At 36.7% G+C, this 19701-nt stretch overlaps 1 protein-coding gene across 8 annotated transcripts in view; it reads left to right on the top strand.

Annotated features, from left to right (window-relative positions):
* Positions 1-19701, top strand: part of ddx3xa (DEAD-box helicase 3 X-linked a) — an 81759-nt gene that overhangs the window by 20420 nt on the left and 41638 nt on the right. For 2 of the 8 annotated variants that reach the window (XM_051926118.1, XM_051926117.1), the window contains exons 7-8: positions 1124-1207; positions 12059-12268. In XM_051926118.1, coding sequence (XP_051782078.1) covers positions 1124-1207; positions 12059-12268 — 294 coding nt within the window. The remainder of the gene's footprint in view (positions 1-1123; positions 1208-12058; positions 12269-19701) is intronic. The other 6 variants (XM_028799773.2, XM_028799770.2, XM_051926120.1 and 3 more) reach the window with 5 other exon arrangements.

The following is a 19701-nucleotide window of genomic DNA, read 5'->3' as shown; positions in this document are numbered from 1 at the left end:
TAAATTGTGTATCTGGTAAACCAAACCTGGGGGTGGGTGAGCAAAGTGAGCAGGGGGTGGAGCTCCTAGTTTTTTTTTTTTTTTTTTTTTTTTTTTTTTAAAGTACTGCGAAGGGTCCAAAGGTACAGATTAATTTAATTGATTTAATTGATTTCATTGCTTAGGGTCACAATTTATCCATAAATTACATTTCAGTATTTACTGCTAAGAGATCCTACTCCATTGGGCCCTTGAGCTAGGTCCTTAACTTGAAAAATTGCTCCGTGGGTGCTGTGCAATGACTGATCCAATGCTCCAACCTCCATTATAAGTATATATTTATTAAATGTAGTGAAATACTCCTATAAACATTTGAGTCGGAACTAGCATTTGCTAATATAAGCTAATCACATCTTTCTTTTTCCCCCAAATTCTACAATGAAATATATATAAATAATAGAGGGGAAAGGAGACCTCATAAATAATAACTCTGTAATGCTGCAATATGGTATCAATTTCCATGTTAAATTTCCTTGTGAAGGCCACTAGGAAAAATTATACTTATCCTGTTAAGTTCTAGGTTCTGTACCTAGGCTTAAGCATTTTAGCTGATTTGAATGTTTCCTTTTAAAGGTAGCTTGATTTGTTAAACTTAAATATTTGACATTCATTGCATTTGTGTGCTTATTACTGAACGATACTAACATTTTTAGTGCATTCATTTAACAAAGTACAGAATTGAAGTATTGTATGCTTATACTTGACTGCTTTTCTAAATTTTAAAGGCACTAACACAAGCTGAGTGGTTTTACATAAGTGGTTTTTTTTTTTTTGTTTTGTTTTGTTTTTAAGACCAAAGGCAGCTTTGAAAAAATAAATAAATAAATCTAAGTCCACACTTTAAGCTTGGAACATTTTGAAAACCGTGCTGCTTTATGTCTTAATTGCATCAAGTATTGTGTGTGAGAAGCTCTTTATGATCAACTCCATATTAGTTTAATCTTTCCATCAGTCAAAACTAATGTGGATGGATTCTATAAAGTGCCTGGAATTGTCTTGTTTTCTAGCAGACTCTTAAAGTTTGTTTTATTTGTTTCCATTACTGGGTGTTAGAATCTGCCTTGTAATTGTATTTTACTTTTAGCCTCTCCTGCCTTTACTGACAGCAGTGTCACAACAGATGGAAATGATGACACAGCAAGTGTGCTGAGCTGGGCAGAACGCTGTGGTAAATGTTACTGATTGAAAGTTTGGGCAGATTTCTTTTTTTTTTTTATGACATAAATGAATAATTTTAGTGGTGTATTATGTGCCATGATGTAACAGGGCTGTGGCCTGAGTGTTAAATTTTGGTACTTAAAAGACTAGCTTTTCTAAAACTGTTCTACTTATATGTTGAAGTAGTAGTTTTATTGTTTTGTCAGCTTTAATAGTAACATGAACTGCAACTCCTGACATAGCCCTGAGCGAGGCTCCACTCAATTGCAGGGTTTACTCACAAGCACAGTCGGTCATTTTGGACCAGTCTAAAGTTATCAATTGACCTAATTCCTAAGCAACACGCTTGGCCTGTTTGTGTAACACATACAGGACACTTTTTCCAAATCAGTTATTTGCAGCGGAGATGATCTATAGATTTTATGAGATTAGTGTTGGCAGATGATAGGTTTAAATGACGGTAAAATAATCTTGAAGCAAGACAATGAATTTGTTTCATGTAATATAAACAGGCTCAGATTTATTTCTTATTTCCATTGGAATAGGAAGTGGAGAGTTTTAAGCCTTGTGTTGTATTCTTTGACCTTGTTTCTTCAATTGAAAGCATGTATTACTGCACACAAGCAGAAATCTGGGTAGAATGGGGAAATGTTAAGTGTATGAAATTTTCTTCTAAAATTTCCTGTTTTCTTTGCAACTTGAAGTTTCTTATGGAAGAAATGAGGCTTAAAATATTAAAATGAAGTCTGTCTTCACACAACAGAATATAATGCCAAATTATAAGATTAATATCCTAACAACAAAAACTGAAACATCCATGATACTATTGTTGAAACAAGCAAATGGGATCTGTTTGACAGTTTTAATGGTAATTTAAAATTGTCTCAAGTGCAATTACAGGAAGCGGATACCCTGTTGTGATATGTACTTCATGGATGTTTTCTGGATTACTTAGTTTCAGAGATATTTTATCATATTTAAAATAAACGAGTTTTTAGGCCGAGACACGAAAGTGTAAGTTGTAGCTAATTTTATTCCTGTTTGGTGCTACCAAAAGCCTTCCTTCACCCAAAGGTATGCAGCCTATGGGTGCTTTATCAGGACTTGAATTTTGACTTTGATTTGCTGGTTTCACACCTAATTGAAAATTAGTTTTGATACTGTAAAGTTGAGCAGTCCTGCTGCAATTTCACTTTTTTTTTTTTTCTTTTTATGGAGTTGGGTAAGAAATACTTGATTGTGTGAAGTATGACCATCCAGCTATCAGTTGGGTTATTTTAACTTGTAGTGTTATGCATTTAAATGTGATTAAATACTAGTAGATTTGTTGCCTTTTTTAGCCTTATAGAAATCACCAGACATGACCCCATTATATGAATGGAGGACTCTCATTGATCCTAGGATTGTAGGTAACATGCATACAGTTGTGCCTCCATCTATTTTCCAGATTAGGGTTACTAAGACTTTGTTTCTTTCTTGGCTGCACTAGCTAGTTTTTCAAAACTTCCAGACCTTTTAGTGGCTCGGATCATGACTGAAGCTGCAAATCTCTTGAAGTCATGCAATAAGTTAATGGAACTACATAACTGTTGATGTATAGTTAACAGGACTGTGAAAGCAAATTGGTAACCACTACATTTGCAGCAAATGGGGTGCAGTTTCCAGTTAGGAATATATTGCTATCAAGTGGCAAATTCTGGATACTATACAAATATCGTCTGATCTCTTGTGTGAGGCAACTTCAGAATAGTACAGTCAGTTTTTACAGGTATTCTGAAATTTTGAATTGAAAAGACTTCATATCACAATGCCTTTTTAATTCTAAAAAATTAAAGCATGTACAGTTTGCCCTTTGAAATTCTTATGACTTGTCCATAAATACCTGTAAATATATATATTTTTTGTTTGCTAATATCTGCCCCCCTATGCTATGCAGTTTAACAGGCAACAAAATCTCACAAACCTGAAAAGCGTGTGCTGTTAACAATTACTTTTAAAGAGGCTGTGTTAATGACTTACTTGAATAATTTTATTAGTTTTAAGCAGTGTTTTTCAGTTAGTGTATGAGAAAGATAAGTGAATAACATTTATTTATAGATCACATTTTCATACAAATGTAGCTCAAAGTGCTTTACATGATGAAGAAAGAGAAAAAAGGCCAAGTAAGAATTAAAATGAGAACACTAACAGAATAAAAGTAAGGTCCAATGGCCAGGGAGGACAGAAAGGGGGGAAAAAAAAAACTCCAGATGGCTGGAGAAAAAATAAAATCTGCAGGGGTTCAAGGCCATGAGACCGCCCAGCCCCCCTCTAGGCATTCTACCTAACATAAATGATCAGTCCTCATTGTATTCAGGGTTCTCATGGAAGGACTTGATGATGACGGTCACATGGACTTTTGGCCTTTAATCCATCAATGTAGGAACATCATGGTGCTTTGATTAGGTGGTGGTGGCGTAGGTCGCCACCACAGAAAACTGGAAAAAGAACAGGAGAGAGTAGGGGTTAGTATGGATTTTGGAGCCACCATGAATAGTAATGACAATTTAATTGAATATGCAGAGCATCAGAATTAAATTAAAATGAAGTTATGAGAAAGCCATGTTAAAGTAAAAAAAAACTAAAAAAAAAAACTGCTGAAAACATTAAAGTGCTCCATCGTATCAGCCTGGTGAATTCCTATTAGCAGGCTATTCCAGATTTTAGGTGCATAACAGCAGAAGGCTGCCTCACCACTTCTTTTAAGTTTAGCTCTTGGAATTCTAAGCAGACGCTCATTTGAAGATCTAAGGTTACGATTTGGAATATAAGATGTCAGATGGAACGAGGATTATTTAAGGCTTTGTAAACCATAAGCAGTATTTTAAAGTCCAGTCTGAATGGCACAGGTAACCAGTGTAGTGACATCAAAACTGGAGAAATGTGCTCAGATTTTCTTTTCCTAGTTAGGATTCTAGCAGCTGCATTCTGCACTAGTTGCAATCGATTTGTCTTTTGCGTAGTCCTGAGAGTAGTGCGTTACAGTAATCTAGTCTGAAAACAAAAGTGTGAACTAATTTCTCAGCATCTTTCAATGATATAAGAGGTCTAACTTTTGCTATATTTCTTAAGTGAAAAAATGGCTGTCCTAGTGATCTGATTAATATGCGATTTCAAATTCAGGTCACAGTTAATTTACCTCAATTCTTTACCTCCGTCTTGACTTGTAATCCTAATGCATCAAGTTTATTTCTAATAACCTCATTATATCCATTATTGCCAATCACTAAAATTTGTTTTTTTTTTTTTTTTGCTAGAGAAAATTACTACTCATCCACTCAAACACAAGTAAGACATTGTGTTAGTGAAACAACAGAGTCAGGGTCATCAGGTGCTTTTGATAAATACAGCTGCGTGTCATCAGCATAGCTGTTGTAGTTCACGTTATGCCTCGAGATAATCTGACCTAACGGAAGCATGTAGATTGAAAAGAGCAGCGGACCCAGGATAGAGCCTTGTGGAACACCATATAAAGTATCATGTGTCTTTGAAGTATAATTACCACAAGTAACAGAATTTTCTACCTGCCAGGTAGGATTCAAACCAATTTAAGACACTGCCAGAGAGGCCCACCCACTGACTAAGGCGATTTCTAAGAATATAAAGCTTATATATATTCTTATATATGAGTATAAAGCTTAGTATGTGCAGATGGCAAGAAATTGAGTAATTAATGATCAATCCTAACACACCGATCTCCTCCATGCTAATGAAATTCCCACCACTTTTTTGTTACCCGGAGATGAAATCCTGTAACAGATCTTTCTGATTCTATAAAATAACATTTTGTAAACAATACTGGGATGTAATCACAGCTTTGGAAATTTATTGTTTGATGCTCAAACTATTGCATCAAGGTAACTGAATCTCAGTGGGCGATTAACCAGTTCATATGTATACTGGTTGAAATTCATCTTGTGGTGTGGATTTTGAAAGTTTTACTAGTATACTAACATTTTTTAATGCTAAAATATTCTGTCAGTGTGCAAATTTGGACAGGGAAAATTTTTTTTTTTTTTAGTTTTTCTGGCTTCAAAGGACTTGTGTGTGAACTGTTTATAATACTAGGTATTGTCTAACTGGTATTTTTAAAGCTAGAAACTTCAAATGGAGGATGTATGATAAAAACGTTTTTCCTATTTTCTTGGCTGTGGTATGTTTGGTTTCAAAGCAATTGGTCGAATACCTGCTCTCAAGATGTAGGGAATTGACAAGCATTTTGATATATAATAGATGCACCTTTGTGCATGATTTTGCTTTAATACATTTGGTAAAATTTATATAATAAACTTATAAACTAATTTTATGCTCAAACTGTATAATGCATTACTGGGACAACATCTGGAATACTAGGTTGTTACTGCTAACTACAATTGCAAAAGCAGCACTAGTAGCTACATAAAGAGCAACCAAATGCATCTTTGAACTAAATGGCATGTGCTACCCTTAACTCTTTTAGGGCTGATTTTTTTTTTTTCTCCCAGGGCTGAATATTTTTCCCAAAACTTAAAAAAAATAAATAAATAAATAAAACCACAAAGCAATGGTTTAATGTATCAAATCCACAAGAATATTTATTTTTGACAAATGTTACTGTCTTGCATACTATAATTTCATACATATCACATACATCTTACACAGCAAAGTATATCGCTCAAAGCAGCCAATTGCATGTATTGTCACATTGCACTGCTTATAATGTGTTGCACTGGTGTCTCCTTTTCAATTGTCAGTTACTGCACTTTCTCACATATATTGTTAGTGTGTACTGTAGAGAGATATGTCACCCGTTTGACATTGTGCCATGCCACTGCCACCAAGTTTTCCACCCGCATGAAAACCGGATTGTCGCCTCTTCATCTTTAGCCTGTGTGGCTTCAACTGTGAAGGCCTGTGTCTCCTGTTCACCCTCACTGTGCCACAAACTCCAATTCCCCTGCTCTGTAGCTCCATGAACAATTCTGCTAATGTATAAAAATTGTCCATGTACGCAACATGACCCAAATGTTCATAGCCCTGAAGTAGCTCTAGCACAACTTGACTTGTCATGGGACAGTTCTCTCTTTGAAAGAAATACTTCCTGTATATGTAATTACTTTCAGGCAGAAACCAGTATTTGCTTCTGCCAGTACAAAATCCTTTATGCTATACTTTGTGGGCTTGTCTGGCATATATTGGCGCAAAAAAAGGCATCCCTTGTATTTTATCATAGATTCATCCATAGACAAATCATGGCCAGGCTGATAAAATTGTTTATATGTTGGTTCCACAATGTCAAGCAGGGGCTGAACTTTAAACATGGGGTTATATCCTGGCTAACCCCTTGAGATTTGCTTCTGGTTATCACAGAAGTGAATAAAATTTTGCAGCAGCATGTACCTATCACGCGGCATAACCTGACCAAAGCACATTTGGACCAATGCTCCCTGAAGTTATCACCAGTCTAGTCCCATCTCTATTTATAATGCCACAAAGCTCTTCATCTTGTCTTTTGTTGTGGGTTTCCACTTTGAAAAACTTGAATACGGTTCAAGCGCAGCCCGCAATTCAAAAAATTACTCGGCAATTTCAGTAAAGGACTGCCTGTAGTAGTCCAGCAGCTGGTAATATGTCGTGTCCGTCAGCAAGCCATGCTGTCTTGTGAACCAATTTGGCTCCCACGGATCAATGTCTGGGTATTCCTCCCACACGAACCTTGCTGTAGGTGCATCGGCTGCGAAATGCGCTCAGCTGGGGTGGCATTGGCTGGTGTCCGGTCAGCTGATGACAGTCCCTCACTCTCTTGCTCGATCTCCTGATCACTGTCAACAAAATTAGATTATGAAAAATCAGAGCCCAACTCCATGATAATTTGCAAAACATCGTCTGCTGAGTATTTTCTTTTCTGCACTCACTTCGCTTCCTCATGAGATGTCTATGCCATCTTGCCTCGGTTTACATTTCGTAACTCGCACACACGGCAAGGATTAGATGCGGAGTCAATGAGTCTAACATTCCCCGCAGCAGAGTGGGAATGCCTGTGATGTAACAATGGTGACAAAACTCACTAACAGCTGATTGTCGCCCTCTACCCCTGGATGTCGACTTTTGTCAACATGCACCCTCAACCCCTCCTGTCGACAAAAGTTGACATCTACCCTAAAAGAGTTAAGGGATAAGAGAATTGACTTTTTCTATCCTTAAGCAGCATAGAGCTTTTGAGGTCTTATTGCATGACTTCAGAATGCTTGAAAGGAAGCATCAAACTCCAGATGAGAGATTATTAGCCTTTAAGGCATACTGAAAACTGCTCTGTATTTCACCATCCTTCAGAAATCTCCTCTTTTGGCCTGTGTTGCTAATGGTTTAAGGAATCTGCACATTTTCCTTTGTATTCCCTCAACCCCCATGATATACCAGGTTTCCTAACACTGGCTGAGTAGCCTGGGTTAACTTACACTCATGATGAGCCAATTAAGATCTGCATGCCAAGATAGGTTGGCACCTCTCCCATCTTTAATTACTTGGCGTTGTTTATTGCTGTTGCAATAAGTGCCCTTAAAGTTGGATTGTGTAGTTTTAGGAGGGCCACGAGTTTTACAGTAATCCCTCGCTACTTCGCGGTTCACTTTTCGCGGATTCACGACTTCGCGGATTTTTAAATACAAGTGATTGCCCGCCTATCACGGAAGTTATGTTCCAGACCCATCAGCAACAGGAGAAAATCCGTGATATAGAAAGACCATATAAATAAACATTTTTTTAGTTTAAGCCTTAAAATACCCATCCCACATGCTTTAAACACATGTAAACTTATAAAACACACTTTAACACATATGATATGTGGATGTCGGGCTAAGGATATGAGTAACATCTCACTATTATAAAACATTTTAACTTCACGCAAGACAAGACAGTGAGACAGGAAAATTGGTGATGTACACCTAAAAGCCTGATTGTACAGGCTTTTAAATTATTGACACGCAGAGCGACAAGCAGCACAAACCCAGCACAAAGTCCACTTCTCCTTAGCGTTCATTCAGCTCCCCACCCCCTTGACAATGCGAAGTGGCAGGAGCCTACTGCGCTTCCGGGGAGGGGGGGTTTGAGCGAAGGTGCGTTCAGCTCTCTCACACACACACACACACACACACTCCTCGAGCAGAGCAACAAGCAGGCATTTTGGCAGAAGTAGCACAAAGTCCATTTCTGCTCAGCGTGAGTTCAGCTGCCCCCCTTCACAAAGCGAGTGCAGACACATTGACGTCTGATCGCTGCGTGCAGTGTGCAGTGTTGGTCTGAGGTGTTTAAGAATGTAGAAAGTGTTTAAGAGCATAGGAAGTGTTTATAAGAGTGTGGGAAAGGTTAACAAGAGAGTGAGAAAGGTTTATAAGAGTGTGGGAAGGGTTTATAAAGCCTTAAAATATGTATAAATAATAAAATAAATATAGGTCGCTACTTCGCGGATTTCACCTATCGCGGGGGGGCTCTGGAACGTAACCCCCGCGATAGGTGAGGGATTACTGTATACTGAAATTTGCTTGCTCTTCCTAATTTTTCTCTGCCATAATTTTTTTTTTTTTTACAATATAAAATAGTGATGCTCCAATCGATTTGGCTACTGATTGAGATGGGGATTGGCTACTGATTGAGGTGAGGTGATTTTCACCCCAGAAAATTAGCAGATCTCAAACTATTTTCAGAACCTGCATTTCTAAGCTATATGATAATTTAGTTGATGTGCTCCTTTACGCAAGGTATTGCAGTAGTTGCGGAAAATTTTTGGGCTGAAATTCCTATAAACCATTACTTTTGGAGAGAGTGAAGACAGGAGTATTGGCTTTTACTTTAAAGAAAGTGAAGTAAACTGAGAAAAGGGAATTTGAGGAGTCCTGCTGTTTGTGGAGAGGAGCTGCAGTTTATAAATAAAATGGAAGCATGTCTTGAGCAGATATTAAAAGTGAATTCAGACCATTAATTTTTGTTCTGTAATTTATGGATACTCCTTGTCTGATTGTGGACTGTGAGCAAGGTGGTATTTAATCTGAAAAAGAGCAGATCAAGAAGAATTTGCTATGTCTGCTAGCTTAAGAGCCAAATGTACCAATTTTATTTGTAAACTTGTTAAGGTAGCTAGTAGATTATTGATAAACTAGTAGATTGTTGATAAAAAGGAATATTAGAACTGGCATTTTAATTATGACAGTTCTTTTATGGCATGCATATTATGGATATATGGTTTTTGCATAGGTTTTAAGTGTTTTTAAAGGAGATTACAAGCAACATTTTACAGTAATGAGTGTAATTCTCACTTATTTTAGTTGGCTAAAATTGTGGTGCACATTATACGTGAGATTTTCAAAGAAATGGTTTCCCTCATAAATCAACAGCTGTTGCAGTGTGTTAGCTGTCTCTGGCTGCAGCGTCAACAGCAGCACCTGGGCAGGGCTAGGGGTGAGCGGCAAGTGGGCTGTTCTGAAAAGCATACAAAACAATATTTTCATACATAAATCAACAAGTCACTAGTTCTTTGGCCACTCTAACTGCATGTTTGCCATCTCTGGTTACAGTGGCTATGGCATCAGCAGGTGGGCAGCGGAGGCAGTGTCACACTGCACCTTCTATCTGGTTTATACCTCTTGTCATTGTAAGTGGCGGCCCTTCCAGGCGAGCATTTCTGTAGGTGCATCAGCTACATGAACGTGTTCAGCACTACAATCGGCAGAAGCCTTTAAAACCTCACTTGCACCAAAAATGGAGTCCCACAAGTTAAGAGGCCGAGTCAAAATAATAAACTGTACACAAAGCATAGTCTTGAATATTTTGGTTTGTGCATTTGCTTTGCTATTGTCAGATGTCAATGCCACTTTTGCTGCTTTTTGCTCTTCCCTACTCGCGCACACGCAGGGATTAGACATTACAAGTCAATGAGTCTGACATTTGTCTAAGCAAAGAGTCTGTTGTAACTGTGAGATCCCCCCCAAACGATTGCAGCTGATCATAGCCGTCACCCATCCTGTCAAGTCTACATTTACCCTAAAATCTTGAAAAGTTGAGGGTGTGCATTATATTTTTTTACCTGAAAATGTGCTTTATATGCAAGATTATTATACTGTACAATATTTTTATGACCACCGAGCAATAAACCTACTGATTTTAATTTGGTTAAAAGAACCGCTAACACCTGTCATATGCAGTTTAATTAAAAATACCACTTTAATATATAACAAGGTTTGTACATGGCTGGATATGCAGGAATTTAGTGTTTCTATATTAAAGAGAAAAAAAATACTATAAACACCATGGTATTGGAAATTAGCCAGTTGTAGTAACATGGAATTGGTTATCGTGAGCACACTACAATCTAAAGCGATCAGAGCTTCACATTCACGTTTTTCCCTAGTGCTAACCATTCATTATAGGGTTTTCTAAGTATGATATCAAGCAGAGTATAATAAAGGAAATGTGTGGGTATTTTTTTTTTTTGGCTGTATAGACTGATCTTTTACCCATATATATACCCTGTTTGGCCAAAGGCTCTCTGCTTACTAAGAATATCACCTAATCACTTTTAAGAATGATGGGATGGCACACGATTATGAAAACTGAATTTAGAGTTGTAGAAGAATATTTTGGGGAATGTCGGCACTCTTCAAATGATGCTGTGCCAAAAATGGCTGTCGTTCTGACAATTATCCAACAATTATCCTACACGTTACATTCTGAAATTGGAAATTTTAAAGTTTTTTTTTTTGGGGCGGATTTGTAGTGGTTACTATCAGTCTTTAGTGAGGAAGAATAGAAAAATTCCTCTGGGTAAATTTAAGACTGATGTATCTGTGTGAAATATTTATTTTTTCATTTCTGCTTAATGTGCTATTTTTTCTGTTAACACATGTAAATCTTGGTATTGATCTGAATAGACATTTTATTTTTAAATTATAATTTCTCAAGTAGGAATCTGATTTCCATTTAGTGTTGCAGAGCACTGAAATGTTCAGATCCTCAAGTGCCTATCCAAACTCCTTACTGTTGGTCTGTTCAAGATTGAGCTGTATGGCTAATTGTGCAGGTGGGGGAAAAAATAAGTTGAGAAATAAACTAAAACCAGTAGTAGTTTTTTTCTAGTAATTAATTTAAATTTGAGATGATTACCACTAACAGCATTTTGTTAATGAGCGTTGTGGGTGCTGCTAGGGGTCATTGCATGTTATCTGAGTAAATAACCAAACTCCCTTTCACTGTGATTACTTTATTTTGCTTAATCTCTCCCTTTGCTCTTTAAACATTTGTTAAAATCATTTTGTCCAGAGCAATCTGATGAAAAATGGATTTCTTGAAATTTGTGAAGATGCTATATTTTTAGATTTTACTAGTTAAAGCTGTTTAGAGTTCAGTTTAATAAACATTTTTTCCAATGTTTTGTAATTTTCATTGAAAGACAATATTAAATTTTATGTAATGTTTTATCTTTGTGCACAGTAATTGTAAGTTATCAGATGCACAGTACTTCTCATGAAAGACTCCATAATACACTGATGGGAAGTCAGGAAATGAGTGAATTTGTGAATTTCCCCTTGGGATTAATAAAGTATTAATAAAATATTAATAAAATATCTATCTATCTACTGGAGTTTTGCAAAGCATACACAGTCTTAACCTTTTAATCAAACTGAATAAAACTAGGAGATTTGGTTAATTGCAGCCGAATTTCAGTATCAAAAACTGGTGATATGATGGAAGAGTCTGATTAAGTGGGTTAGAGATCTTTGCTTAGACTCCCCTGCTTGGTTCAAGGGCACATTTAGGAGTTTTGGCTCTTAAAATTAATTTTTCCTTTCAGATTCTCCTGGCTGGGACAGTGGACGTGGAAGTAATGGCTTTATGAATGGATTCCATGATGGCAGAGATGTCCGGATGAATGGTGGTGACCGCAACGCTTTTGGAGGAAGAGGAGGAGGATCCTCGCGAGGTGACAGAGGTGGGCGTGGAGGGTATCGTGGCAACAGAGGTGGTGGCTCCTTTAACCAGCCGCAGCCAGTTCAGACCACAGGTGGGAAGTACATCATTCCACTGTATTGATCTTAAGCAGTTTACCAGAAGAGAAAAAAAGCAGTGGTTCATCGCCCCTTAATTTTAAAACTGAATTTGTGGTTTGGATCATTTGCACAGTTAAATATTTTTCATTGGAATATAGACTGCTGCTGGTGTAGACTGGTTTGTTTATGCTGATCAGCTGTATATTTACAGATTTATCTGCAGCTGAATTGAAGGATTGTAGGCATACAGTTTTATAACGCCATAAACATGCATTCATTTTTGTTTTACAAGACTTGAGCATGTATATATTGGCTTAAGGGTGCTGTTCTGGTATGTTTTTAGAGTAGATAGAATTTGGGAAGCTTCCTTTCACCAATTATAACTACCCCCAAAACGTGTCCTCCACCCCAATAGTTTATAATGTCAACATTCCAGGCAGACAATTGAAATGGACACTTAAGAAGAAGACATTCTATCTTATGTGGCAGAGCTGTATAAGGGAACTGAATTAAGATAAGGAGAATGAAAAGGTCCATTTTCATTGATGGAGACATTTCCTTAGAGGTAAGGTATCAATATTTTTTGGCGGTTTATGGCCTTGCGTGTATGGCCAAAAATCTGGGTAGATGGGGAAGTTTGAGAAATCTGTATCTGTATTTGGAAATCTGTAATTTAAGTTGTAGCACTTAACTTTTAAGATGTATAACTTCAAGGATTGTGTGCCTTTTTAATCTGTTTGGCATTGAATTGGCATGATCATTAACACAGTGCTTAAAGTAAGATGAGCAAGTGACTTTTTTTTTTTCTTTTTTCTTCCTCTAAAAATTTGTTTGGTTCATCAAATGGGACCCTTTCAGTCCCTCCGTCCCTCTCTCTCCTACCCCCTCACAAAGTACCCAAACAATTGGTGTGACATAGCAAACATCTAGCTTCTTTCTCTGTAGTATTCAAAAACTCTTCCAGTCTCTACAGGTTTTTTTCGGATTGTAAGTCCTTATTTGTATATTCCCACCAAAGTGGGCGATTTGTATTTTTTGACAGATATTTTACTGTTGTCCTCCATGAGACAGTGTCATATTCAATGAGAAAAAGTAACATTTTTGGGTGTTCTGAAGAGTTAGCTAGAGCATAGATTATGAATTTATGCTCATAGAGGCAGATTTATACTAGAGGAATCTGATTTGGGTTTTTGCACAAGTAGCCATGATCAACTAAAAAAGGGAAGTGTGTTGTTTGAGCCCTGTGTGCTGTTTGGTTTGTTGTGCTCATTATGGTCTTGGCCCAAACTCACCAACAATGTAGATGTGGCAAATGGGTCTCACACAGCAGATTTCTTTTAATAACAAATTATAAAGAGTAGTTTCAAAAATAGAGGAACATTATGAAAAAACACAACCAGTGGTGGTTTTTGATAACAGTATCACCAAGATCACAGAAATGTAAAGATGACAAAATATTTTAGCAAATCCGAATGCATGAAGGACTACAAAACTCTTCATGTCGCTACTTCTTCCAAAAGACCCCCGTACAGTTGCTTTTCTGTAAGGAATATGTCTGAACTATGCATCTGAGCTCAAGTTGCACATTAGCTATTGACACCGGAGGTCAAGTTGCAGCTTACCCCTTCCCTCTTCCATAGAGGGCCTTTTGGGATATGCAGTGAAAAAAAAGATGGAAAAAAGCCATGGAAAAAAAGTATTTCTTAGAAATCTTGCAGCCTAGTAACCAAGAGTAGGAAATTCACAAACACACACATGCAATATTTGCTTTGCTGTTCCAAGTCAAGTATCTGAGACATTTGTTGGCTACATAAGTACTATCAATTAACGGCTTGCTGTAGTCTAGAGGTGGAAAATTAGCACTACATAGCATAACATTTCTTATGATCGGTTGAAGGTGAATAAGTAACATCTGTTGTAACATCTGTTGTACATATGTTTCATTAGAGCTTTAACTGCCATATTTTGAAACAATCAAAAGAAAGGAAGTATGCTGCAATGAGTATGATACTGCATAGTGTGGCCTTATCAAGTGTTCCTGTACCGGATATATTATGGACTCTTTCCATGAGGGCACTAGCTGCATTGTAAGCTTTAGTAAATTGGGTGAAGTGGAAAGTCAAGCAAAATGATACCTTCTATTGGCAAACTAAAAAGATTACAATATGCAAGCTTTCGAGGCAACTCGGGCCCCTTTCTTTACAACACCCTAGTACTATAAATTGGGTGACAAAGACCTTTTTTGTCTAATGACCCCAATTTTTAAAGTTTATTTGATAAAGCTCACAGAATAGTTACGATTCTAAGGCTTCTGTAAAAACTGTAAAACATGACAAACCTCTTTTAATAACTTAAGATTTGAAGTCCAATATAAGGTGGACGCATTACATGAATTATAGTTGCCAAGAATGTCAAGCCTAAAGACTAATTGCTGTTCTTGTTGTCTGTGCTAGAAAATCATTACACGGTTTAATTTGACATACTCAGTGACTTGTACTTGTGCAACATTGTGAAATAGGCAAAGTATTGCTATCCAATCCACTCTTCTGACAGCCGATAACATGATGGCCAGTGGAACTGATGCCTGTACAGAGGCTTTATAGGTACACACAGTTCAGTTGCAATCTCTACCATTCTCCCCAACTTTTTGCCTGGTACATAATATTAGATAGATACTTTATTAATCCCAAGGGGAAATTCACATAAAATAAAGTGATAGGAGTGATCGATAAAAAAGAGAAAAATAAAATTAGAAAAATAAAGTAGTACATGGAGCTGCTGAAAAGGCTGCCACTCTTGGCGGCGCCTGAGTCTACTGGTTAAATATTAGGTTTATATATTAAATATCTAAACATCAGATGGAAAAGTCTCTGTCGGGTCTGAAGCACCTGTGTTACAATGCATACAATGCATATACAAGAAATAAGTATTTCTGGGTAAATATGATCATTGGATGTCCGCTCTCAGACACACAAGCCTACTTCATGACTTTTCATGACTTAAAGCAAAATCATACTTGGAGGCAGTTGTGGCACACTCCTAAGATCAACAGTCATGTATAGTTTGTCATCCAAAATCTGTGACTTACCCTAACAAAACTCAAACAACTCACTAGAATTATGCAAATAGTCTGAATAAAACTGGAAAATTGTTGTTCACAATATAGATGTTGTGTTAATGCTCAACTTAACAAGACCTTGATCTAGAAGTAATCAATACTTGCTAAGTGTTTGTCCTCCTAATATCATAAGTACTTGTAACGGTGTGTTTTATATAGCCAGAAATGATTATAAAAAAAAGTTTAGCACCGTGTTTTAATTTTAAATGAATAGCCTTATTGTTTGCTTTATGTACCTTTTAAACATATGTATAGTCACCAAAATTCATAACCATATAGAAGTGGTTTTAAATTTTTTTTTTCTCTATACTCTATATATATATATATATATATATATATATATATATATATATATATATATATATATATATATATATATATATATATATAAAAGGGAATCCTGGAATGGAAAGCAAATGCAAGGCTATGATACATGATGATCTTGAAAGACATTTAAAAGACCCGCGAGACCAAGGAGACTTGCCACGGTGCATCTCGCGGGGACCGTAAACATGAGACTTGGTGCCAAGAGATTGTCCCAGGGCCGTAGCAAAAAGGACAGCGGCTGTACAGGCTTTAAAGTGATCGAAGGGCAGCGCAACAGCAGCTATAACCCCCCCCTTCCGAACGCGAGCAGGGTTATACATCCTGCAAGAAAGAATTCAAACACGCCCAGTGCCAGTAATAATACAGGTATTGCTTTAACAACGTCACGCGAGACCAGGCAGTGAGCCATCATTTTAAACAAGTCAACAGACCTCTAGACCTCTAAGTTAGCAGTTGTTGGATTGCTTTTGGCAGGCAAGCATCATGTGTTCCCAGCTCTTAAAACGACATGCGACAGGCAGAAGAGGCAGCTAGCAAGCAGCAAAAAGACAGCAAATGATCCAAAGACATATCCTTGGCGTACGTTCAGCCGCAACACCCTTCACAACACAAGCAGTATTATACGTCTGGGAAGAAAGATGTAACCAGGCACGTGGCCGAAAATAAAGGACAAGTATTGCTTTTACAAAAGTTTTTAAAGTAAAAGTGAAAATAATGCATCTGTAACAATTCACAAGAAAATAACAATCTCTTTAAATTGTAGATTGCCTGCCTGAGGTAAAGTCATCCCTGATGAATGGGGACGCGGGAATTAGGGGTCCTTTCATCGGATTAGTGCTATTTCAGATGTGGAATGGCAAAATGGGGGAGGCAGCTTGATGAATGAGGTCTCCAGGACTTAAAACAAATCCAAATCATATTATGTGATTGTCTAATGTGAAATTTTCCGTACTTCTAGAATTTTTATTTTTATATTGTATTGAGGATTTATTCTGTTCTATGTATTGTACGGCTCAGAATTAAGAGACAATGATTAAAATGACAAAGTAGAACTTCATAAAGACGTTTACAAACGTTGACATTAAACACATGCAGAGCAGGTTAGAGACTATGAAACCAGTGAAATTAGAAAGGCTCAAAAAACGGTGTTGTACACTTGTGGAGAAAGTTAAAGGATATGAAAGTAGGAAAATTAGAAAATATAAAAAAAGAAAGTAAAGATCGCAGTAGCGCAAAACTAGGGCGAAGCCCCCTAGTTTAATAAAAAACCAAGATATTTAAAATAGGAATTATTGCTTCAGTTGAGAGCCCTGTACCTTAAACACATTTTCTGAAAGCATCTTATTTGAATCCACAGCTCTGAGGGTTAAGATTAGACAATATTTGTTTTATTTGAACATAGCAAATTGTCTACCTTTCAGAATGAAATATTAGTGGATAATTAACATAGCTGTCTTCTTTCTAAGGTTTTATTCCTTCTGCTGTATGTTATGTGAGGTGAATACAAATATCAAAAAACTTTGGGTGGTCAGAATCGCAATTTCTTGCCTCCCACTAACGATTCTTACTTGACAAGCATGAAAGTGTAGATGACAGTCCTGCATGAGGTGACAGTATAACTGAGTCAGGATGTTCAAAGGCACCCAAGTTTGGGTCATTTCCAGTAGAGTTATGAATTACTGTGAGGGAGGAATTTAAAGATGTAATGGACTGTGGCTACAATGTTTTGACCATTGTAATGGAAGCTCATGTTTTTCACTGTCATGAGCACCAAATATTTTTGGTGTTGTGTTTTGTTTGCATACTGTGTGTTTGTAATGGGTTTTCCTCAAACATACACTGGCACATTTGGTTTCTTTTTCTGGATGATGCAACAGAAAGTGAACCTCTTCTATGTTTACCATTTGCTTAAATGTTACTTGTGGTAGATTCTGTATATGCAGCCTCTTTGCATTTTATGTCACACATCTTTCTGTAATGGCTCGTCCCTTAAATTCTTAACCTAGCTTTATTAAAAGCTGGAAGCAGCCATTTCTTAAACCACCTGATTGTTTTGGAAGCATCCCAAATCTGTGATAAGTTCTTTGCAAATCTCTTCAGAGAGAATATATGATATGGTCTTTGTATTCAGATTCTTGACTGATCCACTTTTACTAAATAGAAAATCCTACTTTGAATTATTTCAAAGCATTGAAACTTAATTTTTATAATGTTTTGTTGTAATAACTTTAAAAACTCCTATCGGTTGAGTCCATTGGTAAATTTAATGGCTTATGTTGGCAAGGGAGAGAAAGTTGAAGCAAAAGGTCACCACTTTTGCCTTGAGCAAAACTGCCACTGCCCTCTGTCTGTAGAAATATGAACAAGACAGAAGGTAGAAATAATGGGAGTGGTAAATTACCAGACATTTTGTAGTGTTTGTGTACTCACGGTTATCTTAATGCAGCAGGTGTACAGTTAAGATTTATTTTAAGGGGGAGGGGTCCAATAATTACATGTGGTAAGTGGCTGGTCACCATTTCATTTCTAAGATCTCGGTACTCAACAGTGTTAGTCTGGTCTGGTTAACCTCATTAGTTGTTGGTCTGGCCAAGAGTTTTTTGACACTTCAAATCTTGAACAACCACCTTTTTCTTTTCTAAGCAACTGAGAATTAGAAAATTTAAATGAATTGAACCATCTCAAGCAGGAGCAACTTTTATTAAGAGATCCAAGAACTCCCAGCCAACAATTTCCACAACCTGAAATGCTATCAAGAGATGGTATTTAAGGGATCTTTGGGTTCAAGAAAAAAAATCTGGAAGACCTTGGAAACTTGACTGCTGGAACATTTTGTATACTGTGTAGGAAGGCTAAGCAAACCCCCACGTGACTCGCTGCAAGGAATCTGCAGGCAAGTTTTAGGTGAGAAAGGAGTGAGTAGTGGTGTACTGCATTGCTGTGATCAGAAGAAAACTGTACCTGTGATTTTTGTCTCCGATATCTGCATAAAGCAGTGGCATTCTGGAACCAAGTGCTCAGACAAAATCTGTTTGATGAAAAATGGCATTTGAAGGCAATAATGCCTTGACCTACTGTTAAGTAGGGTTTTTTTCTGTTATGCTTTGAAGTTCTGTGGCAGCTAATGGTACAGGGAAGTACCAAGTATCAAATCAATCTATCATTGTCAAACAGGAATATAAAATAAAATAAAAAGGAGTTGTTTACTAGGGATACTTTGATCATGTTTTTTAAGGCAGATATTGTTTGCAGATTTTTCATGTTATTCCAATAGTTTTTTTCTTTTTACATTTTTAAAAAGCTTTTTTTTTTTTTTTTTAATATATAAATACTTGGCTCCTGCATAACCAGATGCATAGAAGCCTTGTGTCGTATATTAGTGTTTTTTTATAATTAAACTATAGACCACAGGTGTTTAACTGTTCATTTTTTAACAAAATGAATTTCTGTAAGCTTTGTTCTGTGACCATAAAATACTAAAATAAAATTTCCTTAAAATACATACTTAAATGTAAAAAAAACTATCCATAATACATATGACATAAAAGAAAATGCTTCTCATATTTACAAGTTGTGGTATTGTTTCCTTTTTTTATATAATTAAGCCTCATTTCAGATAGATGCTTTATGGGGAAACGGTATTTTTCACCATTTCTCCAACAAAGATATATGTATATATTCACAAAATTTGATACTGGCAGTTAGTAAATTTGCGTGCAAAAGAAGCTCATCAAGCATTGCCCTTCTACTGCTTTAGAGAAGTTAACAATAAATGAGAAGTCCGTTCTGGATATGGAAATTATTGGAAGAGAAAACACAATTATGTAAGCATATACAGTGCATCCGGAAAGTATTCACAGCGCATCACTTTTTCCACATTTTGTTATGTTACAGCCTTATTCCAAAATGGATTAAATTCATTTTTTTCCTCAGAATTCTACACACACCCCATAATGACAACATGAAAAAAAGTTTACTTGAAATTTTTGCAAATTTATTAAA

Source organism: Erpetoichthys calabaricus, chromosome 4 (genome assembly GCF_900747795.2).
Source record: "Erpetoichthys calabaricus chromosome 4, fErpCal1.3, whole genome shotgun sequence".
Classification (NCBI taxonomy): Eukaryota; Metazoa; Chordata; class Cladistia; order Polypteriformes; family Polypteridae; genus Erpetoichthys; species Erpetoichthys calabaricus.
This window is presented reverse-complemented; position numbering and strand designations above follow the sequence as displayed.